At 42.5% G+C, this 24,530-nt stretch overlaps 1 protein-coding gene across 4 annotated transcripts in view; it reads left to right on the top strand.

Annotated features, from left to right (window-relative positions):
• Window positions 1–24,530, top strand: part of SLC22A23 (solute carrier family 22 member 23) — a 110,561-nt gene that overhangs the window by 17,734 nt on the left and 68,297 nt on the right. For all 4 annotated transcript variants that reach the window (XM_066187425.1, XM_066187416.1, XM_066187434.1 and 1 more), the window contains exons 2-3: window positions 629–732; window positions 6,490–6,644. In XM_066187425.1, the coding sequence (XP_066043522.1) occupies window positions 629–732; window positions 6,490–6,644 (259 nt within the window). The remainder of the gene's footprint in view (window positions 1–628; window positions 733–6,489; window positions 6,645–24,530) is intronic.

Genomic DNA, 24,530 nt, shown 5'->3' with positions numbered 1-24,530 from the left:
CTGGTGCTCTGTCTGGCTCCATGCCAGGACTTGTCCTGACAGGCTGTGCCTTTGTTCAGTCTTCATCTCCCTTCCACCACCTAGGGAAATCAAGATGTTTTTCTGAAGGTGAAAGCCTCTTGACACTGCGAGAGCCTGGAGTAAATGGCCATTAGGGGTCTGTGGGAAAGGAGTTAGCTTTTCCCCATGTTTCCAAGCAGCCCTGAGGAGATTAACTGGAGCACTTGCTCTTAAATTGTTGGACTTGCTGCTGGTGGTCTTCCCTAGGCTCTGGTAATAGGTGTCTGAGGCTGCAATGGTGAAGGTGCTCCAGCAGCCAAAGTGGTGCTGCCAGTGCCTCATGGAGATTTTCCCCTTAGGCTAACCTCCTGTGGCCTGGAGAGGGGGGACCAATTAAGTGTTGGATATTGTCATCTTATAATTAAGGATCTGATAAGACTCACTGAGACAAATGAGTCTTTGCTTTGCTTCTTGGGGTCTGGGTTTTGACTTGAGGGAGAAAGCTTTCCTCTGCCATTTTCTTGCACTTGTGCTAGGATTGACCTTTGGAAGAAACTCTGCACTGTATTAGTATGTTTAAACACATCTGAGATACCAATTTATTTCAATTTATCTTTTTTTCTTCCAGTGGGACCTTGTTTGTGATTCTGCCTGGAAAGTCCACATTGCTAAGTTCTCCCTGCTTGTAGGATTAATCTTCGGCCACTTGATAACAGGATGTATAGCCGACTGGTAAGTAAAAAATCTTTTAATGCAATGTAACGATATATAAATAACAGTATTAAATATTGTTTTGATTGCGTTCTGCTTTATATTCATTAAGAACCTTTGTATAATGATTTTTAAGGTTCTGAAAGAATCATGATGGATCAACAGTGTGAAAGTGTGTCAATTGGACCTGAGTAATTTATATCAAGCTAAGTAGCCCAAACTATTTGATATTTGGCTTACTTGTTTCCCACTGACACAATTTATTGCAGCTGTAAAACTAGTCTAGAATTAAGTATTTTCTAATTATACAAGCGAAGCCTTTAGTTAAGGGTTGGTTTTTGTTTTCTTAACCAAGCAAGAGGACCAAAAGAAATTGGAAGCTGCATTGATTTCACTGAATACATTACTAACGTAATGTCAACCCCATGCTTACATGGTAACTTTTGGTGAGCTGAAGGCTGTTTTTTGCAAACCTTTCAATTGTTCTTTTTTCAAGTTCTCGTTAGGCAAACGTTGTGATGTAGTGTAAAGGATTTGCTGACTTATGTGCTGCTAGTATTGGGGTATTAAAAAGAGTAATCACAGTTCCTTGAATTGAGGCAGTTAAAACATTATGGGATACCCCAATGATGCTGAGGGTTCAGCTTTAATTTAAAAAGATGGTCTTGTAGTGCAGAAGAGGGGGGGAAAATTACATGGATGACTCAAGTGATTTCAGTGGAAATTTGAAGCATCTGAAACAATAGCTCTACAATGCTGTCCCAGTCACTTCGGTGCCTTCCAGCACAGTTGCCAGTGTTAGTGCTTTTAATCACCCCACGTTAACTCTTTTACCATTCATTAAGACAGGAGAAGAAGAAGAGTTGCCTGTTAGGGAAACCTTATAAAACCTCAGCCACTCGCCAGTCAGCTGGGAGAGAAAAGGCCCCCTGCAGCTCTGCAGTAATTTGGATCAAGCATTCCTAGCAAAATTGCATCTTAATTCCTGAATAGTCACTGAAAATTTTTGGGCAAGAGACAAATCATGACTTTTCAGTGAAGTAGGGAACATGCATGAAATACAGTTGAATTTGATTAAAATACCACAGTAAAAGGGGGCTCTAAGAACCCATAGAAAGTATAGAGTGAAATGAATGAGGGATTTTGCTTGGCTTTCCTAAAATGGAATCAGTGTGGAGAAAGCAGGCTTATTACCAAGTTAGGAAAGTGCTGCTATAATTGACAAATAAGCCACAAATAAGTGAACAACTTGTTGCCTAAGGCACTGGCTTTAAGAGAGAACTGCAGCAAGAGGATTTAATAGCTCTCTGCCACAAAAAGGAGCATCCTGCACTTCCATCCATTTCTGCCCCCAGTGTGTTCTTTGTGCTGCCACATGAGTTTGTTGGACCCCTCTGCAAGCTGCTTAGCTGAGCTAATGCAGCATAAAATTACCCTGATTTTCAAATATCTAGAAATGTCTAGTGAATTTAGCAGAATTGGTTTCCAGCTGTGGTGCAAAGGAGAAAAAGGGTAACTTGGTGGCTGGAGGGAACAGTGGCCCTTTTGTGGATGACTGGAATGGACGTGATTTGCTGCCACTGAAGTTGGTCCTCATACTCCACTTTGGTCCACATTGCCAGCTAATGCACCTGACACAGCAGGACTCCTATAGGAGCTCAATAGGTTTTTTGCCATTTAGCAGTAGCATTTGGGGCTGGTAAAAGAAGACGTAAATGGAATTTACTTTGCTATTTAATCACAGCTTGAATTTCTGCTAAGGTGTGGGGTTGTGTAAAGAGATGGATAGAAAGGGGTTGTACAGATAGTACCTGGCAGAAAGAGAAAATGAAGGGAAAAGGATGTCAGTCCCAAGTAAGAGCCAGGGAGACCAAACAGGGTAATTCATAAAAAGTGTTATAAAAATTCAAAACCTGTTTTCATTTCACTTATATACCACTCTCCAGTTCAGATAATTAGAAGATGCTTTGGGGTTTTTGTGCCATTAGGGGCTTTGCTTTTCCTCTTTGAAAGAAGCTTTTAAAGCTGAATGAGGCAAAGGCATGGAGTGTATTAAGGCAATTTGCTAAGTAAACTGAGTGCTCCATGTTCAAAACACAGTAGGTGTGCACACTGGGACAGCTCTGTGTGGAAAATCTCTAGGAGGAAGGTCTGCAAACATGCTCGGCTGTGGGAAGACCAGCTGTGTCCAGTGCCTGAATAAGTTACTTGTTCCATAAGCTGAGAGTGCTGCTGGCAATTCTGCCTGTTGAGGTTTGTGTGGAAGGTTTCCTCGTGGAGCAGGTGGGCATGGTGTACATGTAGCACCAAGACAGTAGGTCTGTTCCTCTCATTGCCCTGTAGTGGCCCTGCTTCGCACCTGCTCTGATGCTTTTTGGAGCCTTTGAGTCCATTCCAATCCCAAAAGCAAGAGAGAGCCTGTGAGGAATGGCATGAGAAGAGCAATTTGATCAGCTGTGAGAGCAAAGCGTGGTTATCTCGGGGTGGCAAGGTACATGTGTTAGGAGTATGGGAAGAGCAGGTCCTGTCCTCAGCCCATTCACTCGCCCCCTGCGGTGCAACTCTAACATTAGGAATATCTTTTCAGTGTATTTGCTTATCATACCATGTGGGGGCTGCAGATTCTTCAAAAGCCTGGGGATGCTTGTATCCCTGGTTATTTACCTGTGCAAACAGCATTTAGCATTTGATCTAGATAATAGCATGCAGTGTAGGCTGAGACTTCTGTGATACAGTAATCTCTCTCTGGGACGGTTTGGATAGCAGCAGGATAGCATCCTGGGGCTGTTTTACCAGGGAAATTGTGTATGGTGTAATTTCTCACAAGCATTCCCATGTACTGTTAGACGGATAATTCTGTCTGCATATGAAAGGCTTTTTTTAAATGCTCCAAGACACCATCCTGTCAAAACACTGCTGGATCACCAAATATATGGCTGATAGCTGCCCTGGAGCTTTTTTTTTGGAGGAGTGTGCTGTATGCCTTGGTGAAGAAGATGACTAGTTTTGTGTTTGTGAGGAAATGCCTCTTACCAGAGGGCTTACCTGGCCTCAGTTGGTTTTTACAGGCTCAGGAGGCTCTTGGATTTTCTGATTTTTTTCATTAGCAGCAACCATTCATTTGCGTAACTTGTATAATGGTAGAAGAAATTCTGTGTCCTAATGATGGATAACCTTGAGTACAGAGGAGGGGAGGAAGGGAACTGAACGCTAAGCATGAGGTCTTTTTCAATCAACATCAGGGAATGGCAGGTCAGGCTTGTGATGAGAATTAAGTTCCTAATTCTATGTGTTTGCATAATGCCTTTCATCTGCAAAACACTTCCACAAATACTAATTGGTATGAATTACAGCTTGGCATAGCAAAAATGGGGCTGCGAAAGTCTGTGCAGATAGCTGGTAACACAAAGTTCATAGGCTTTTGTTTTTCCTGTATTCAAGGTTTTACAAGAGATATTTCCCTTCCCTGCCCAAGTGCTGTGTTCCGTAAATACAAAATCTGAAGTACAGACAGCAATCACTGCCCCCGTGTCCAGCGTGTCCCCAGTGTGTTGTGCATCACAGAGTCAGTGATACTGTGTTCACACCCTCAGCCTCACTGCAGCTCATCTTCCAGTGGGCTGTGCTTGTATCCTGCAAGAGAGCAAACTGCTTTGACCTTGCTTTCTTCAGCTTGCATGTTGATTCTGTTTTAAAAGCTTTGGGTGGCTAATGCCAACAAGCTAAATCTTTGAGGGGCCTCACAGGTGATATTATAGCTGAAAATAATAATAAACCTGCTTCTAGGCAAGGAGCTATGACAACACTTTGTTAGGTGTGACTTTGAAAAAGCCTGAATGATGACTAGTGCACTCTTCCAGTTCCCAAAAATGTTAAAAATTATAATGATGTCTTTTTTTCAGCCCTTCACTCCCTATTTTATTTTAAGTACTGCAAAATCCAAAGTTCTAATTGTGAATGCATATGTATAATGCATTTTATAACTGGTGGTGACAATCTGCTGAAATAATTGAATAGAAATGCTACAGCATGTGAAACTGGACTAAGTTGTGAGATTTAAATGCTCTTTATTGTGCTGACATTCAACCTGATGGCTGACTTGCAGCTGACAGTCTGCTTTGAATGGGTCTGTGAAAGCTGCCTACGAAAAGCAAGTTCATGTATTCTTTGTGAAAATGGCATATGGAGCTGACTAAAAGGGATCCTCAGTTCCACTGGAAAACTTGTGGGAGTTGACAAGTTGAAAAATTTTGGAAATCTCCACATAATGATCCAATTCTTGCTTAAAAATAGCCCTGTGCTCTGGTGCTTCATATCATTCTCCTTGCACAGAAAGAGGGGAGAGAAAGGGGAATTATAAACACTAAAAATATGAGTAAGAGGTGTTGAAAATCTCATGTTCCTTGGACATGAAAGAGCCAAACTCTGCAGCGGCTGCCCCCACATTCAGTGGTATCATAACTCTTCCTCCTTGTCACCACTGTCCCAATACATGCAACTACAGGCTGCAGCTGCAAAGGAGGATTGCAAGTCCTCTGCCCCTGTTGCCTGTAATGATTTTTGAAGTGGTTTATTCCTCACTCTACCCTCCAGTCAGGCTGGGTTTGTGGGTCTCTACAACTGCTATGGGGATACAAGCAGGAGGGACTTCGAGCTCACAATTTTCCTGTGAGTGTTATTATCGACTCTCCAAGGCTCCATAAAGTGAACTGAGCCCTATTTTGTGCTCAGTCCATGTTTGTTAGGCTTCCCCTCAACAAATGAGACCAAGAAAAGTAGTTTCCTGAACTGGCTGCTCTTGTGGATGAGATTGAAAAACACACGTCTCTTGGGAAGAGGAGACCTCTGCAGCTAAAAATATGTTATGCCATGCAGCGTATAATATCATATGTAGGAGAAGGGAATACAGGTGACCTCACCCCTGATAAGTAACAGCTGTGTTAATTACCCAGTAGTGCCTTGCCCCCGATGAGTAACAGCTACAGTCAATAAGGATGAGTGTGATAAAAGAGGGGTTTAGCTGGTAAGGGGAGGATCATCATGGAGGAGGAACTTTGAGAAGCATGAAGGAGAGAATTACTGCTGTGAGGTCAGTCTGGGTCTGTAGTTGGAGCCTGTTGTTGGAACCTGCAGTCATAGTCTAGCTAGGTAAAATCCTGCAGTCAGAGTCTGCAGACTAAAACATGCAGTCACAGTTTAGCAAGAAATAACCAGCAGTCAGAGGCTGTAAGGGAAACCTGCAGCAGGAGCTTGCTGCAGCCAGAGTCAGTGAATAGTTGGAGTTAAGATGACTAAACTGTAAAGAGGAATAAACCAGGACCCTTTCGATGCTGTGTTTAACAAGAACTCTGTGCCTGGGATCATTTTTACCCTCTAATAAGAGGGCTCCTGCAACACCATGTATCCCCCTGTGCTACTACAAAACACTCTGAGAAGTTGATTTTCATCTCCAAGGGACTTATTTATGGCCTTACAATAGTTCCTAGATGCTTCCTTGTTTATCTTTGTTGTTTTGAAAATGCTGGTTATATCACACACCAATACAATGTACTGTCTTTGCTTATTCCCTTCTGAGATGGACTTGTCAATGCAAAGCCGGCAGAGAAATCTGAGATTTAGTAAGGAAAAAAAAAAAAGAAGAATGGAACAAACATTAAAAATTGGTGTCAATATTTGGAAGGGATTGCCTGACTTGTTCCCTCTTTGCCAGTTTTAATGATCCATCACTATGTCCATCCTGGCTTTTAACACTGTTTCTCCATACCTCCTTATTTTTAGGGTTGGTCGACGGCCTGTACTGCTCTTCTCTGTCATATTCATTTTGATATTTGGACTGACTGTGGCACTCTCGGTGAATGTGACCATGTTCAGCACACTCAGGTTTTTCGAGGGATTTTGCCTGGCTGGAATTGTCCTCTCCCTGTACGCACTGCGTGAGTATTCCTTTATCGCCCTCACAAATGTGTTTTTATCGAGTATGTGGTTTGCTGTTTTCTGGCTTCCTGCTTTTGTTCAAACAGATCAAACCAGAATCATATTGATTGCAAAAGCTATAGCCTGAATTTTGGTAAGGAGGATTTTGCAGCTGTCTCTTCAGGTTACTACAAAGCAGTCTGTGAAGCTGTCTCAGAGTTAATTTTAAAAGTTACAAGGTGGTTTGGGTTTGTCTGTTGGTTTTTAAACCTAGAAGTTACCTGGGTCGTAACCATAATGTGTAATGGGAGTAGATTTCACCCTGCAATATTGAGCTCAGTGGGAGACTTACCACTTTGGCTGCCTCTTGCAGTTTGTACTCTGGCACTTTTTCAGAACTTCCTCTTTTATTTGCAGAAATATCCTGTGTCCCTGCATCAGGATTGTAAAGCAATGTCAAAAATATGTTAGAAGACCCTGAAGTCCTTTTTTCAACTCTCTTTATTTTTCGCTTTGGCAATTTTGATTTTTTGTTTGGGTGTTGTTGGTTTTGTCTGTTTCATGAGTGGGGGGAAAAATCTCCTAGAGAAACTTGAGGGAAAGCTTGTAAGAAATACCTACGTGCTCCCATCTGGGGTGACTAGTAAACTTGTAGCCGGAACACTTGAAAAGCCCCTCTGGAGGCCTTGCCTTTGGAAGGTGCATCCACGATGCCACCAGCCTAATCTGTGTCCCTTGGATATGTTCCAGAGAGCATCTTCTGCTTCCTTGGCTGTTTGTAATTAACAGGTAGCACCACACCAACTGAAGAAAACACAAAATTTCCTCCTCTTTATTATGGCTCTGGAAAAGTATGATCTAATTATATCCTGGAAGTTGCTGTACAGATCTTCATAAAATTTTATTTGCTTCCTGTTGTGGATGGTATCTAACTCATCAAGATTTAGCACTGTACCCTTACTTCGCACAGAGTATTTTGTAGTACTAAGTTCCACAGTTTTTGTTTTATTTTTGGTCTGTGCCAAGGGGAATGAGGCCTGACTGCAATGGACAAGAGTTTGTTCTGTATTGCACTTGATTGTTCTACCTGATGTGGTACCTGAGATACATGATTTTTTAATTCTCTTGCTTTTGCTCATGTAATCTCTAGCAAGAATCTTTCACCAAAAAATGAAACTACCACTGAAAACATTACACTTTTATTGGGAAGTAATTTAACCTGTGTGGCTCCCATGGGAGGGGGCTTCAGCAATTACCAGTGTGATGTTCAGCTGAATAATTGGCTTGTCAGGATTTTTCACAGCCCAGTTGCAGCATATTAGTTTTTCTTACATGATAAGGGTTTTTTTTAACTTTTAAGAGATTGCAACTGATGATTTTTGTGGGGAAATGCCAGCTAAGTAGAAGTTTGATTTTGGACATTTTTATGGTTGGAGTGAAAGAATGTATGTGTTGCTTTAGGCCAGACAGTACCTTGTCAGCCCAGGCTTTCATTCAGAAAATGGCATATTCTGGTTGTTTCATGCACTACTTGGTCTAGAACAGTGATTTGAATTGGATATTTTATCCCCACCCTCTCTAAAATTCAGGTGTTTGCAATAACCACTGCTGTCTGGATGGACAATGCCTAAACAGATCTAGTAGGTGTTAGGAGTGTGAAATTAGCTGCAGGCTGAACATCAGCACACTTCTGTAGAGGTGAGAAAATGTGAAAGATGCAGCACCTGTGCCTCTGATAAATCTTCTGACCTTCAGTTTCAAGAGATGAGGGGAGAGAGTCTTCACTGTATTAAATAATTCAAACAAAAAAGATGTTGTCACCTAGGTATAGAGTACTCAGAGAGAAGTAATCCCTAAAGTCTCAAGAGATTTGGTGTTGTAAGGTTTTCTCTTTGGTGGTGGTTTTGATTTTAGTCCTCATAATCTGTTTGGCTTCCTCTCAGTCTTTATTTACTGTCTTTTCTGCTAGAATCAGAAAAGTGTGTGGAGTATTCTTGTGATTCACAGACTCTCTTCGCTTTCCCTTAATGGCCTTGATTTCTTCCCCTCGAGGTTTGTTGCCCCTGAACTCCCAGCTGGCTGCCCTGAACAGAACAATGGAAAGTGGAAAGTTTGACCTGTTAGTGGCAGCCATTAGCCAAAATTTCCAAAGCTACTGTGCAGGAGAAAACTGCACAGGCTTGCATAGCCTGCAAAGGTAATTAGTCTGCCTCTGGGATCCTTTTACACTGTGTTGAGCTTGCTAGTTGTGCTTGGATTTATGGCTTGCCTGAGGGAAATTGTAAATAACAGTTCAGGATGCTTTGGGAGTGAGAAGAGCACCAAAGTGCTGTCTTTATAACACAGAGCTGCCAAGATTGAGTTCCCTTCATCCAAACCACACTCTCCTTCATCGGCTAGTGCTGTTTTCTGAGCTGTGTGCCCTACGGTGCAGAGGGCACCAGGGATGAGCCCTGCCTTGTGCGGAGGGACAGCATGGAGCTGCCTGCGCTCCTCGGTGGGCTTTCTTCCGTGCTGTGGGGAGCTCACGTCTTGCGGCCTCCAAGCACAGCCTCTGCCTGGAGCTGCTCAGGGCTTATCTGAAGGAACCACCTTGGGATGTTGATTTGTTAAACTGAAATTTTTTTCTGCAGCTGCCGTAGTTTTGTTGGAAGAGGTGTTTCAGGTGAAATTTTTAGTGAAGCTGCAGGAGGAGAGGCTTTGTGCAGGTGATGGTGCTTGCTGTGAGGAAGGGGAGCAGAGGACCATTAAGTCCAGGACTTTCCTCTCCTGGCTGCTGTGGGTCCTTGCATCTTCCAGGAGAATGAAAGGCAGCAAATCCTATTCCAGTGACCAAAACACATGCAGCTTTGAAAAGCTTTTCTTTCATGCTGATGTAGAACAGGAGCTTTTACTGTCTTCCAGAAGTTTTTCCTGCCTGGAAACAAGTTTTCCTACCAATCTTCAGTGGGTTTCTTTGCTTCTCAGTAATTAGCACCTGTCTTGTATGGTCAGAGACCAACAAGAATCCTCAGGAAGCTCTTCCCAGGAGGGTACAAGTGTCTCCCAGTATGCCACACTCAGCAGCAATGTGATGCACAGCTGGTGCTGCCTGCTGTGGTGTGCTGGGTGGGTCCCCTACTATCTTTGTTGAGCAGATTTCTGCGGTAATGCGCCACTCCTTGTTGGAAGATGGTGCTGGGACCAGTGACGAAATCTCCTGGAGAGAGAAATGGTGAAGGGATGCAAAGGAGCATTCTGACCACAGTGGTTGCAAGGGCATGTAGGCCTGCCCAGCAGCTAAATGTAGAAGAGAGTGTAGACTAGGGACTGGAGGAAGACCGGTCAGGAGAAGGCAGGGGGAAAGCTGTTTCTTCCTCTGGGTGCCTTTTGTTTGGTATTTGTTGCTGTGTGCACATCCAGAGAGGAAGGATGGGCATTCTGCCCCTGTTAGCTCAGCACAGATGGATGCACGGTGCCCCAGCCTGCTGCCCACTGAAGGACAGGAGGTTTGAGTTTAACCTTTGGGGTGGAAATCCCTAAGGTGGCCCTGAGAGGAATTCTCCTTTGGACAGGCTGAGAGGGAGAGGAAGAGGTGTGGGAGCCCTGAGCAGGGTCATGGGTGCCTGAGTAATGCCTCTGCTGGTATCTGTGGATTTGCAGCAGCAGGCGAGGCACGCCAGACTCACTGCAGATAGCTCTGCTTGCTGTTGCAACTCACGTGGGACCAAGTGCACTCAGCAAATGTGGAAGTCATGAGAGAAAGCAAATCTGATTACTCTGAGGTTGGGGAAGGTGTTGCATCTGGGTCATTGCCTTAGCCCTGGCCACGGGGCAGTCTTTTCCCGGGTGCTTGTGGAGAAGGGCAGATGCTGTGGCTGACTCAGCACAGCTCCCTTCCTTAGGGCTTCTTGCCATCAGCTGACACCAGAGCTCTCATGGCTGAGGTCAGGAGTTCCCCCTTCACCCCCTCTCCTCTCACGTGCTGCTGGCCCAAGTCAGGCTGGTGCCAGCACCTGCCTGAGCCCTCTGCCAGGCAGGCAATCCACCTTCCCTCCAGAGACCACCAAGTGTGCCACTGTCAGTGGGATGTGCCCTCTGATCTTGTCCCCTGCTTCCTTTGGGAGATCTACTGGGCACAGTGTCTCTTGTGCTGCCTGAACCTGGGGGGTAGTGTGGGAGCTCACACTGGGCAGGACCATTAAGTGGATGAAGGGAAAAAAGCCTTCCCTTCCAGCTGTTCATGTCCTATGCTGTATCTGTTTCCCTGTCAGGATCTTTGCTTTTGTCACTTTCTGGAGCCAAAGATAGGACTTTGGCATTAATTAAACTATTTAAGGGGAAGGTGAGGAAGGGAAGATATATTTTTCTGGCAAATGCTCCTGGCAGGTTTAAAAAGCTTCCCATTAAAATGCTGTATGCTGTTGCAAATGACTGTACCTGAGCTCAGGCAGCACAAGCCATGGTGTAGATTTGCACACAATTGCAGGCTGTTCAGCAGTTTCATGGGTGACTGAGCTACAGATTATGCTGCAAAATTAGAAAGTCTAGACTTGAATGAACTGGTAAATAAGCTCTGGAAATAGCTCTGCTGGAAAGAAGATGACATTTCAGGTTGGAGCAAGGAAGCAGGGGTGTCCCTCCAGTGCACAGTAGGAGAATGAGTGGGCATGTTGCTTCTCTTTGACTGTTGGGAGAAAAAAGGTAGAAACACTGTTGAAAATCATAGGTTGTGTTTCCAAACTCTATGGAAGCTTGGCAAAGCCTTTCAGACCAGCTAGTGTGTCCAGCTGTGATGTATCTCTCTCATTTGTAGCTAGGTCAATCTAACCTGTTACTCCTGAAAATTACACAGGCCATCAGCTGAGAGGCTAAATGTGGCTTAAGACTTTTTTTTTTTTTTTAAACATGTGTCCTGGAAAGCTAGAGCTGAGTGCTAGAAAGTTTGCTGCTGACTGAAGAATGAGCAAGTGCCAAAATGGAGTACCTCTGAGTGTTGAGCTGTAATGATGTCAAATTTGTAAAAATAATTTTGCTTCCAGTCAGATGTTAATAGAAAGGGTGAGATTTATCTCTTTGTCTTTTCCTTTTATATTTTTCAAAAGTGTATAGGCTCTGAAATCCTGAAGCATTTCAAGTTTATAATTGATTTTATTCTCAGTTTGCCTCTCATGACTCTTCAGTAGCAAGCATGGCCTTGGCAAGGCAGGTGAAGCACTGGAAACAGCAGGCTCTGAAGCTATTCTGTGTAATCTGAACTGGCTCAATAAATAACCCTGCAAAGCATTCCCAAATCAGAGGATGTGGAAAACATCTGATTGCTTTCCATTGCATTGACATGTGAGTTAGCTCTGCAGTAACGTGCAGTTCTCTCCACTGACAGGTTTGTGATAAGATCAAAGTTGTTAAGCCACCTACCTTCTGTTTATGTAACCAGCCTTCCTTTTTCTGAGTCACTTGATGCAGATCTGGTAGGAGTGATCACAGAGGGATCCACTGAACAAGAAATCTTAACTGGTTCACCTTAAAGTGACCATTAATTGTTAAATGATACAGAACCACTTTGTTTATAGAGCCACCACAGGCTGTTCTATCATTGAGCCGGGATGTGATTGTCTGGAAACAGCACTGCTACAATTTTCAATAGCTTTGTGGGAGAACTGCTTAAAAAAAAAAAAAAAGTATGCAGTAGCAGCTCTCCAGCTGCTCAAAAAAAAGTGCTGTGCATGCCTTTTATCAAGTGCCTGGGGGTTCAATTTATGCAAGAGTGGAAAAGGTTATTGGAATTGCAGTACTCTCCTTATAAGTATAAATTGTCCTTGTTCTACGTTGCTTCCCTCACTACAGTCAAATCACAACTCATGATAATCTGTTTGCTTCTTTTTCCTCACTACTTCTGCTGAATTTCCTTCCCTTTTCTCTGATGGTCAAAGTGAGTGTAGGCCCTTCAAGGGACACAATGTCTGCCATTAGGGCATGGACCCTCATCCTTATTTTAACCCCTACACACTGGCTTCTGGAGCAGAGGTGCCCTCGAAACATTGCTAACATATTGTCCTGAATCCCGGAAAAACTGTACCATTGAAGGCAGCCCATTTGAAATTAATTTATACCAAGTCTTCAAGTATGCCAAAGGAGACTAAAAGTAGGCTCTTTCTAAAGCTCCTTGGAAGGTTGAAAGATGTTTGTTTGATGCAGATACTGCAGCAGGATATAATTTTAATAGATTTTTTCCATTTAGGTTACTGAAAATCTTATGTGTTGTCAGTGTGACAAAAAGCCTAAGGAACTAATTTTATTTGAGATACTTTTTGTATGACTGATCAGTTGTGAATGCAATTAAGATGGAACACTGCAGTTGTTACACTTGTGATGATGACAATCAGATGAGATTAGAAGGCACTTGCAATTTCCCCAGGTCAGAACACAGCTTGCATTTTTACCATTTAAAAGGTCTCTCTTTTATATGTTCCAGACCAGCTCCAACGCTCTGGGTATGCTCAGTCTGCAAAATCTTACCTTCTGTCACACAAATACTTGTAACTGTTCAGAAGTGTAATTGCACTTCTAAGGATTTTTTTAACTGGTGTTTTTTTTATTCTGACCAATGTCAAATAGATTTGTAAGTCTGTTGCACAGCTGAAAGCTTGTTGCCACTGAAAGGAAATGAGAGGGGCTTTTTCTCTTCCTCTTCCAAATTCCTTTGCATTGTCTCAGCTGCTGGTACAACTGATGACTTTAGACTGTGAATGTTTAAAATGGATAACTAAATCCAAAAAGTTGCCTTTCACTTGCAACTCTTTGACTCAGCTGAAGTGGTGTTATAGCCTCACTGTAAGAATAAATTGTGAAGTGTCTGTTCCCTCTGCTGGTTTGTTGGGGTTTTTTTCCTCTTGCTGTAAGACAGCTGCTAAATGACTTTTCTTGCTACATAGATCCAGGCTAGTGTTCTGTGTTGTGTAGGCTGGCTGGTAGCAAAAGCTTCCCCCAACACATGTGCATGCATCCATGCAGGCCATGTCCAAGTGACTTTGGTTTTTTAAACCTTTTCATTTTTTCCTAGCAGGAAGCTAAGTTTTTTGCAGGGAGTATAAGGGAGAAGTTGTGCATATAAAGTTCGTTGTGCTGAGTCTGTTGGCTTACTGAGATTTAGCTGCCCTGTTCCTCATCTGTGTCCTGGCACTTGGCAGCACTTGAAAAGAGGATGGGCTAGTGTTGGAAAGAAGATGAGCAGTGACACTCTCAGGAGTTGCACTTCAGACAGACAGCATTCAGGGCTGGATTTGTTTTTCCCCCAGATGCTTCTTCCAATGAAGGCACAGACATGCACACATATTTTTGTGTGCGCGTGTGCCAGCTTTCTGCTGCAGAAGGAAGGACGCATAGGTTCATAAATCACCTAGGAATGAATAGTGCTTTACTTCCCTTTCCTGCCTATCCCTACAGGTTAGCTTGCCAGGAAAACAAACCAAGTTATAGAAACAGGATGTGCATAGAGGAAAAGCCATGTGTATGTAGAAGGTGCATTTAGAAGTTATCTGTAGTGACTTTGAATGTTCAAGTCCAGCAACAAATGTCAGTGCACAAATTCACATAAATATTTATGTGCCTTTCAAGAGGAACCATAATTAGACAATGCTAGCCAAATTCCCGTCCCCAGTCACGCAGACATGACTCCTATTTTTTCACTTACAAATAATATAACCCTGTGGGATTTTTACTAGTTCAAGTTAATTAAATTTCACTCAAAGCATGAAATTTGCAGGCAGTGCTCATTGCAGTAGTTCTGCAAGTGTGTATTATTTAGTCAGATACAATAAAAAAGTTCACTTTTGTTTTAATCCTTCATTTTAATTGTTGACAGTGTACAGAATTTAATCACGCACACCATACCAGTGCTCATAATGCTCATTTCTTTTTTTTTTTTTTAAAGAAAACTCCTTGATGTAGCATTGTGAATGAATTTGTTCATAAGTTATATGCTGCAATTACTGATGGACCTAAAAGTGTGAGCTATGTTTTTGTCTTTTGAGAACATTTGGTCCCTTCTTAAATCACTTGTACAGACACTTATGTAGTTTTTAGAGATAAGTTGAGACCTAAGTGCTTGCTAATATCTTGGAAAGTTGTTTGTTCACATTCTTTGAATTCTGGTTATGGTATGAATTGTGAGAGAAGAAATCAGTTTACTAAAGTCTAATGAATAATGTGCAAATCTTTGGACTACTCCAGTTTTGGATATATAAGCTGTATGTCTGCTTTAGTCACCTATACATTCAGTACAGAATTTTTCAACTTTTCTTGCAACAGTTCTTGAATTTAGGCCTGGTGAAAAAACCCAGCTAGTATCCTAAAGCAAAAGGATGTTTGAAGAAGGTTCAGTGGCTTGGAAATATAGCTATCCCTTGATAAAGTGCCTGTGCTGAACTGTGGAAGAAAGCACGGTCCAGTACTTGCATCTGAAATTCTGGATCCAAGTTCTTGCACCTCTCTGGGTCATGTCCCCAGCTCCTGGGTGTCCCAGCATTTCTCTCTAACTGGCCTGTGCTTGGAGGAATTCTTGGCAGGCTAACAGTTCTTGTGGCCTCTCCTTCCAGCTTTCTGACCTAGTGCCATGGCAGAGACCACTCTTTGTACAGCAATGCCACAGCCCTCTCCCTTGCAATCAGGCTTTTAAGTGCAAATACATCTCCATCAGTGGCTTAGCTCACATCATCAGTGTACTAGGTTAAGGACAAACGTTTCATTCTGCTGTTGTTTATTTTCTGAGGAGAATACTCTCTGGCAGAAGCAGCCAGGGGAGAGCAGTGTTTGCACATGCCCCGGCTGGACTAGGACCTGAGAAGTGCCGTGGAGGAGGGCAGGCTCTGCTGGAGCACTGTGCACTGTAATTGTGATTTTGTTAGAAATGCAGACTGGAGAACCTGTGTGTCCTGGTATGAAGACATGGGTAGGTTACTTTATGTTACTGTTATCCAGACACTTGAGATTAATTCCCTGGAGAAATGAGGAGGGCATTTTCTCTATGAAGCACTGAGTTCAGTGGATATTTAAGCACCAGAGTTGTTGTCCAAAGTAAACAGATGGATCCCTGGTTTTCTGCTTGATGTGAAACTGCTGTCCAGAAGGAACAAAGTGTCAGCCTGTCAGCTCTTCAGGGACTTTTTCCAGTTCCACTGTTGCTTCCACTCAGATTTCAGTCCTGTACTTATAGGCACTCTAGCTGTCTCCTGGATATGGAGCGCTCGATTAACATAGTCAGAAGAAAGAAAAATTACAAAAAAAGCACAGGAAGCAGAATCAATAATGTGGTGAGGCAAAAAGCAATACAAGGGAAGAATTTCTGTGGTTTGGGTTTTTTTTACTATTATTATAGCAAACAAAAATAAATTGAAGGCAGGAAGAAAAATAAGAGCACCTTAAAGATTGGGTAATGCTGGAAGTAGCTTATGTGGTGAAATTGCAACCAGTGTTCCTAATAACATTCAATTTTTGTTTCATTTATAGCTTTGACTTTGAAATGTTTGGTTGTGGTTCTTTGCCTAGAACTTGACTGACTTGTTTTTCAATGCAGAAAGCCAAATCTGTCTTTCTAGGAAGCTTGAGGAAAATTAATTAAAGAGCTTTTGAATTATAGATCCATTAAAAATGACTCTGCTTTGAAAGTTAAATAAATAAATAAAGCTGTCAGTGTTTGTCATCTGTTGAAAAAAACCTGTTTCTCTTGTATCTGTACAACAGAGAAACCCAATTAGTGAACTCCAATGCTTTGGAATTTGGGCAAGAGAAGTTTTGATTATATCAACCTTGACTCATAGGAGTCTTTTGGATGTCATGTGTGAGTTTCGAATAGTGAATCAGCCATTGTCCCATTCTGTCCAATCAGTTGTCCCATTCTGCTTTCTTTTTTTTTTTTTTTTTTAGTGTCTCTGCTAAGTCTGGAAGAAAGCATGCAAAATCCCATCTGCATCTTGTAAACCTTTAACCTGATGGATTTGACTTTTTCAGGAGATAGACTTCATCATTTTTAATTGAGTGTTGTATTTCAATAAAAAAACATTCATGCAGGTCCCTTTCCTCCCTTTCTGACCTTTTCTTTAAAGGTGGTCTTTCCCTGAGGATAAATGTTTTGTGTGGGTCTAGGGTTAGTAACATGTGCCAAAGCAGAGAAGAAGAATAGCTAATGCATGACCCAAAGAGGGAAAATAAAAAAACCCAGACTATACAGTATGTACCACAGCTGCCTTCTCTCTCATGCTGTGATAAAAGACAATGTGACAGAAATTTTTCTAAAATAAGAAATCTGCTCCAATCCAATGAAGAATAATAGCAGCAATTAAAGATTTTGTGTCCTAGTTGTTTTGGAAACAAAAAGATGGCCAGACAAAGCTGGCAGCATGTCGTGTTAGCATGTGTGAATGGGAGTAGCTCTGCTACCTCAGTGCTGTCCCTTGCTGGGATCCTGACTGGGAGGTTTTTAGTACCTGGTGGGACTTGCATTGGGCATACCAGTGCTTTGTCCTGCCAGGACAGCTTTGGATTTGACTTCTGACTAGGATACTTTAGTTTACCTATAATCTCTATCCCTCCTTCAGGCCACAGCAGCATGTCCTGCTTGCCCAGTGCTGCTCAGCTGCCAGCCAACACCTGCAGTGTGGCTCTGCCCATGGCAGTGCTGTGCAGGTGGAAAGCCTCACAGGAGTGGACTTCTGGGAGAAGTAACCCACCTGCCTGTGCAAGCAGGACAAGGCCTTTTGTTTATGTGTCTGACCCTTCCTGCCCTCACTCTGGGAGTAGTTAAAATCTCAAAATGACAATGCAGGAGGAACTGGCTGGAGCTTTTGTCCTGTAGGACAATCTGACAGCAGCTCAGGGACAGTCTAAGCTGCCCTGGCACTGCCTGTTCCGGGGATGTCCATCCTGCCCTGACTGGTGCTCTCACCTACTGCTGGCCCTACAGTGAACTGATTCAGCAGTGTAAACAAGCAGAAATCTGTTGATTTTTTTGTTTTCTTTGGTTTTTAGCCAGTTTTCCCCTGGTCTTTCCCTTACAAAAGCTCACTGCGGGGTGGAATAAGCATAGGCAGACAAAGGTGGAGAGAAGGAGCATGTGCCTGGGGAGTCAAGGAGAGAGGAGGGACTGCAAGGGCCATGATATAAATTTGCCTTGCCATAATGCCCTGCTGTAGAAGCAGTGTAAGAGACCTTGTGGCTTGCTTGTACTGCAAATGGATCAATTCTTGCAAGTTTACTGAAGCAACCTTGGGTCAGGAAATTCCCTTGGTGTAAACAGATTAGTCAGTTGCAAGTCGTGGTGAAGCTTGACTTAATTCAGTGTGGGTCATTCTTAAATGTGGGATTTAAAACTTATTTCTTGCAGGCTTTTTAAAGATTAGACAATGTTTAATTGCATCTTGACAGAGACAGCAGGTCTAATACATTGAGAAACATATGTCTTGGACAGGTTGATTCTTCCTTTCAGAATAGCTGTCTTTGAAGTAGTAGCAGATGGAAGTCCTTCCACCTTTTCTAGGCAGTGGCTAACTTTGAGAAGAGCAGATAAACTGGCAGCAGAGAAAACCAATTCTTAAAAATAATTTACAGAGATCTGTATGGCTTTAACTTTATTTATTTAAGCTTTCAGAGTAAGAAGCCTGGCTTTGGATTTATTGAAAACTTCTGAAGCTCAGTTGCAGAACCAAATATGATCAGGTCCTAGTTACGAGATTTCCACTTTTCTGGCTGGCTTTTCTTAGCAACATCCAAATTAGTGAATAAATAAAACCCTTCAGTCTGCTGATGACAACAAAAAATCTGTGATTCAGACCAAAACATCTTGATCATGAACTTGGCAGTGCTAACCTTGAAAAGCAGAAATGTAGACCATCAATCTGATATTTCAGTACTGGAAAGAGTTGCTTTGAAAAGGTCATTTTGTTGCTGTCCCATCAGTTTTACACAGTAAATTTTACCCTTCAATGAGACTAAATTTTATTTTTTGGCTTTGGAATAAGAAAAGGTTAGGTCTTGAACTGGGGGCAGAGATGATGATGTTTGTGTCTAGTATAAAGATGCTGAAAGATGTTCCCTGGGCTGAATTGTCTATCAAGCTCCTATAACCTTGGTCTTTTAATCAGAACATTTTCAAAGTCTTTGGGATTTCCAAAGTGTGTAGGTTTTTGTTTGGTTTGTTTGATTTTGGTGTTTGGGGGTTTTGTTTTTTTACTTTATTATTTCTGCTTTCTGAATTAATTTTGGATTGCTAATTAGGTGGCTGCCTGAGAATGTCTGACTACAGCTGCCCATTTCTATTTTAAAATGTACTGTGTAAAATAGCCAGTACAAAAGGAAGTTTCTGGATTTGTGTTTAGGCTTTAGCTGTGTCTCCTGTTTGTTTTGTTATAAATGGCAGTATTGAAAACTACTCACTGAAAAGTGAGTTTCACTTTCTCAACAGTGGAATGAAATAGTGCTTATTCTTTGGTGAAGGCATCTATGAGAAAGGCACACTACAGCACTTGCTATAATATATTAGGAGTGTTCACTGAGATTTATGTGAAAATAAGTTTTTCCTGATGATTCTGAACTGGAATACTGGTCTGCAAAATGTTATGCACAATTCTAATTTCAAACAGAATTTTAGTGATTTAAATTAAAGCTGCAACTGCAAGAAGGCTAAATGCCAAAGCAAACAATATTTAAGCTAATTTTTTTTTTTAATATACTGCATGGCAGTTACACTTGTGCAATGTTTAATTGGTATGAAATGGTACTTTTGAAATGTAAACCTTGAGACAATTTCAAGACAGGTATTCAGTGTAAAATTCATTATGTTTAATTCAACTGTAAATGTAAAATTATCACACATTTGAGTAACCTAAACATACAATTTATTGAAACTTCCATTTTCTGTTAGTTCTGCAAACTGGTGAATCAGGACAGGAACAGGGTGTGGTTCGCAAAGCCATTCCATGTTGTCTGTACCTGGAGGTCTTGGCAGCAGCAGAGGGTACCTCTGACACAACACAGCCTGATCCTACCCCGGTGCAGGTACCTGTTGAGAGAGGTGCTGTCAGCGTGGTGTGGGTCTGGGGCCCAGCAGAGCTGCTGCCTCTGCGGTCATGAGCCCATTTCTCAGGGTACTGGTGCTCCCCTGAAGGTCTTGAAGAAAAAGTCATACTCCATGGGAACTGTGCTGCAGCTATCATCCTATTAAGATAGTAATAGGATCGGTAATAAGTTCAGTAATTATTGGATGTAGTGTTCCAGTTAATGTGGTCACCATGCAGGAGAAATGTGTTTGCATTCCTGTAACTACTTCTTAACTCCCAGCCTGAGGGGATCCCAGCAGCTTCTGATGCAGGGAGGAGCAGCCCTGCTCACCTGCCTTCCTCTCTGCTGGCTTTGTTCAGCCACATAATCCAGCCAACAAATCAACAAAAATTCAATTCGCTGAGCCGATTTTCTGCTCTTTCGTTGAAATATCCATTTAGGGAGCAAGTGTTGGAGGTAAATGTCAGGGGAGGTGAGAATGCAGGAAAGTGGGATTTACGTGGTGAGGTGACAAACTGCATCCTGACCAGCATTATCTCCGGAAGCTTTGAAAACCAAGCAAAGGTGTGGCCACACATTACAGCTCTCAAAAAGCACTGCCAGCGTCAGAATTTTCTGCCACATATTGACACCTCCTGAATTTGGCCAGTTTGGCTGGTTTTGTAGCTGCACTCAAAATCCACTGTGCAAGGTGATATGGCTTAAATAAATCAAAAATACTTCTCAAAATATTACTCCCACCACTGTCAGTTTCTCTGCTCTGTTTTTTTGACAGATCCACCCTAGGGTTATTGTGTTTGCAACAGCAGTGGAATTGGTGCAGATAAGGGAACCATAACCAGTAACGTGCTCGTTCCTTCTCGTAGCACGATGTCTCTGTGCTCAGGATGAACTGTACTTAGATGAGTTTCTTGTGTACTACAGAGTACGCTTCAGATGGAGCAAAATCAAAAGGGGAAAAAATATGACCATCATTCTGTGAGGAAAATTGAACTCTTGAAGTGTGGATTTTCTAATGGCATCACAGCCTTGTTTGTCATGGTCTTTGGACCCCACTAAAGGAAGTTAAAGAAATAATGGGTGAGGAATGGTGCATGTATGGATTGTAGCTGGGCTGGCCACCCTCCCATGGAAAGGTCAGGGAGAAGAAGAGACTCTCACTCAACTGTTTTTAGTGGGAAGTTGTGGTCCTTTTTCATTTGGAATTCTGGAATACTAGCAGCAGACCTAGCAAAGATAGATGAGTGACTGAACACTCACTATCTATCATGGCAGCTAACAGGTCAAAGGCAAATGATGAAGCACTGGAAGGAAAGTATGGCATATGGGAGGATGTGTCTTAAAGGAGGGGAAGATTGCCCAAAAATAAATATATGTAAATAAAAATAAATATATATGTATATACATACACACACATTTCTTCTTTGGAAGCTATACAGTATTGTGATAGGAACTTTCCACAGAAAATATTTGACTTCTCTGGCATTTCCCTATGCTGGAGAAACGCTGGATGTTTTGTTTTGGGTCACATTCAATGTCTGTGGTCTCTGGAGATAATGTGTTACTTTCAAATGCAATAATGTGTTACTTTTAAAAGCTGTGTGTGTTTTATTCCTTATGTCTGCATTCCTCGACCACATTTTTGTTGCAGATTCTTTCCTTGCTAAACTAGTCCATTGTATCATGGGAATCCTTAAGCAGCAGAGACAGATTAGGTGAAAGCAGATGTCAAAATATTAAAATTTCTCATGGGATAGAAACTCCCCATCCCACAGACAGCATGTATAATATATTGTTGGCATAGTCTCCCATTCAATTCCTTTGTACCTTTTCATTGAGTTCTTAGTGACCAGAGATTGGCTTTCAGAAAACACTGTCATCCGGAGTGGCCTGAAACAGGCACATGGTCTGACTCTGGGGATTGTCCTGTACAGGGCTGAGTTGGGCTTGATCCTTGTGGGTCACTACCAGCTCAGTATGTTGTGTAATTTGGTGATACTTGTGTGCAGCATGGATGTTTGGTGGGAGAGGCAGTTGCTTCCCAGTTCTGCAGACATTACTCCTGGTGTCCTGCACACCGCTGGAATTTACTGAAACAAATTCCCAAGTGGCAGGGTCTGTGTTTTCTTCATTTCTATTGTATCCTTTCTGCGGGAGTTGGAAGTATTTGGTCTTTTTATGAACCTTATCCCCCTAGATAGTGTGGTGAAAAAGCACAGTGCAAACTTAGTTATTCATTAAATAACTTTGCGATGATAAAATTGATATGAGATCAGGCGATTAGTTTACAGGCAGTAAACGCAGGCTTTTTTAATTCTGGAATGCTTGAGTGCTTGGTTCCTTTTGTAATGTTAATGTGGTGCATGTGACATAAGAGGAGACTTTTGTGTATGTGTGTGATCTCTTAGGCTTGTCTGGAGTGATGGAAATTCCTTACTGTGGCACCAAGCAGCTTCTCTGTGAACCTGGAGCCTTTGACACTGACGCCTTGGCAAACTGTCCTGTCACTTGCATTGCTTCGAGCGCCTTGACGTTGCTCGTGGAGCTGTGGTGAGGGACACAGAGGGAGTTAGCCATGCTTCTGGGAATGCCTGTTTTCCAGATAACTGCAAAAATGGGGCTTGCACCCCAAAAATGTGTGTAAAGATGCGTGCTGTGCAGTGCCTGGCCAGCGAGTACACAGGCACGTGTGACACAGGAATGTTTCCTTGTACGATAGCCGCAGGCTATCGGGATGTGGCTAGGAAGAACAGGGAGCGTGTGGGTTGGTTGTGGGGGTGGTGTTTTGACCACTGGTCCAGTCTGTGGTCTGTCTTATGCTTTCCTAAAGTAGCATAATTGTTTTTTGTTTTCTGGTTTATTGTGTTAGCAAAGGATCTCATAAATTGTGCATTTGTGAGTGTTCAGTCATAAAATCATAATGAAAAGACACAACAAAATCAAAAGCAAAATCAAAAGTCCTAGAACCTCTGTTAATACAGTTTTCAAATTCCTGAGTTAGAATGGAAAATTATTTTTCAGCTTAGGGAAGTTTTCTTGTTTAAAAAACAAGAGAAAAAAAGGTGAAGTCCCAAACGGGGCTATTGCCTTTAACTTTTGGTATGGAAAACGATTATGGGATGCCCTGCAGTCAGCAAATCCGTTTTGATCTGGTTTGAATGCTCCTCAGCTGACCAAAAGCCCATAATGTGTGTGTGTGTGTATTACTATTGATCCTAATTTCCGGGCAGTGCCACTTAATGGCTTTTGCTCATTTGGAGACAGGCCTGGGCTGACTTTCCCAGCCGTGCCAGTGTCATCTGTCCCTGAAACGTCCCCCACTCCAGCAGTCACCGCTCCTCCCTGGAGCACCGCGCCACCGGCGTTAGCACTGCTCACCGCACTTGGTTTCTTCTTCCCTGACACAGCTCCTTAATGAAACACCTGATGAGTCAGTGTTAACTAATCTCACTTGGGTGTGTGGCTGTCACCTCCCTGGAGAAGCTCTGTCTGTGTCTTGAGAACGCCGTGAACCAAAGAGAGTCGGTTTGCATTCGGCTGCAGCTTCTTCCGCCCCATAATTTTAGAGTTCGGTACCTGTAGGGATAGCAAATTGGAAGTGAAACTGGCACAAGCAGAAGGAAATGTACGTGTCTCTTGCTCCCTCAGGCAGCACTTTTACGTAAGAGGGACACTTTAGAGATGCATATTGAAATTGATTTCATCTTTCTGCCCCATTAAACAAGCAATTGGTTTTCAACAGCAGCTCACAGATGAATCTGAGTCAAAAGCAGGATGATTAACTGGAGGACAGCCAGTTTGGCCAGTGTTTGTCCTCTCCTGTTTATTACTCGGTGTATAGTGATATACATATTAGAGACTTCAAACTCCTCCCTTCGAGGGACAATACAGTAGATTAATCTGTTGAGAAATTGCTGAGATTCCAGCCTCCCTACCAACTTTTTCATTTAACCATGTTTAATACTGCTAGCTGGAGTTGCTCAACTCAATGACTCACAGCCAAACACTGTAAAAGATTATTTTTGCTTTTTTGCATTTCCTGTCTACAAATGGGTGTTTTGGAGTTCAGTTGGGTTGAATACACTGAGGTGAAACTTAATTTCTGTCATCTGATAACAACAATTCTTCATTCAAACACAGAATACGCTCTGCTTTCACTCACAAAACTGGGTGATCTTTGCACGTACATACCAGCAACCCCAAAACTGCAATGTCTTGAGGGCACATGTGCTCGTCCCTATTCTGAGTACCTGGGTTTCGGGTGTTCCAGTGACTAACCTGACTTTAGACAGGCAAAGATGTTAAGGAGTGTCTCTTCAAACTCCAACAGGCCTAATCTCTCACATCCCAGTATTTGCCATCCCAATTACTTTATAGAAAAAATAGGTGTACTTAAAAGCTCTTAATCATTGTCATGATCCCTCTTTGGTTTGTTGGTCAGGGAAGCAAACATACTCTATTCTTATGGGTGCTGACAGGAGAGAAGACGGAAAGATGGAGGAAAATACTACTGCTGTGCACACTGTGCCTCTTAGCCAATTTAAACCACCATTTTCATCAATTTCTCTTTGTAAGGACAAATTAGAAAATATAACTGTTGCTATCTACAGGGAAGGAGGAGTGAATCTATAAATTGAGGTTCAAGGTTATTGGAGCTCTTATCTGTCCATAATAGAGGTATATGTCTCCGAGCTGCTGAATATTTTTATTGCTGCTGGTTTAATAATTAATCTACTCTTTGGAAGCTGCAGGCTTTTTGCCTAGGATTAATGCACTCTGAACATCTCCATGCCTACCACCTTGTCCTGAAAGCTAAGTGGTACCACAAGAATCTGCTGCAGAGGGCTTGTTCCATCTTTGATCGTGTGTTCATG

The sequence above is a fragment of the Chamaea fasciata genome, unplaced genomic scaffold (assembly GCF_029207755.1).
Source record: "Chamaea fasciata isolate MVZ Bird 193981 ecotype frontalis unplaced genomic scaffold, bChaFas1.0.hap1 SCAF_1, whole genome shotgun sequence".
NCBI lineage: Eukaryota > Metazoa > Chordata > Aves > Passeriformes > Sylviidae > Chamaea > Chamaea fasciata.
The sequence above is the reverse complement of the archived record's forward strand: the minus strand, read 5'-3'. Positions and strand labels throughout refer to the sequence as shown.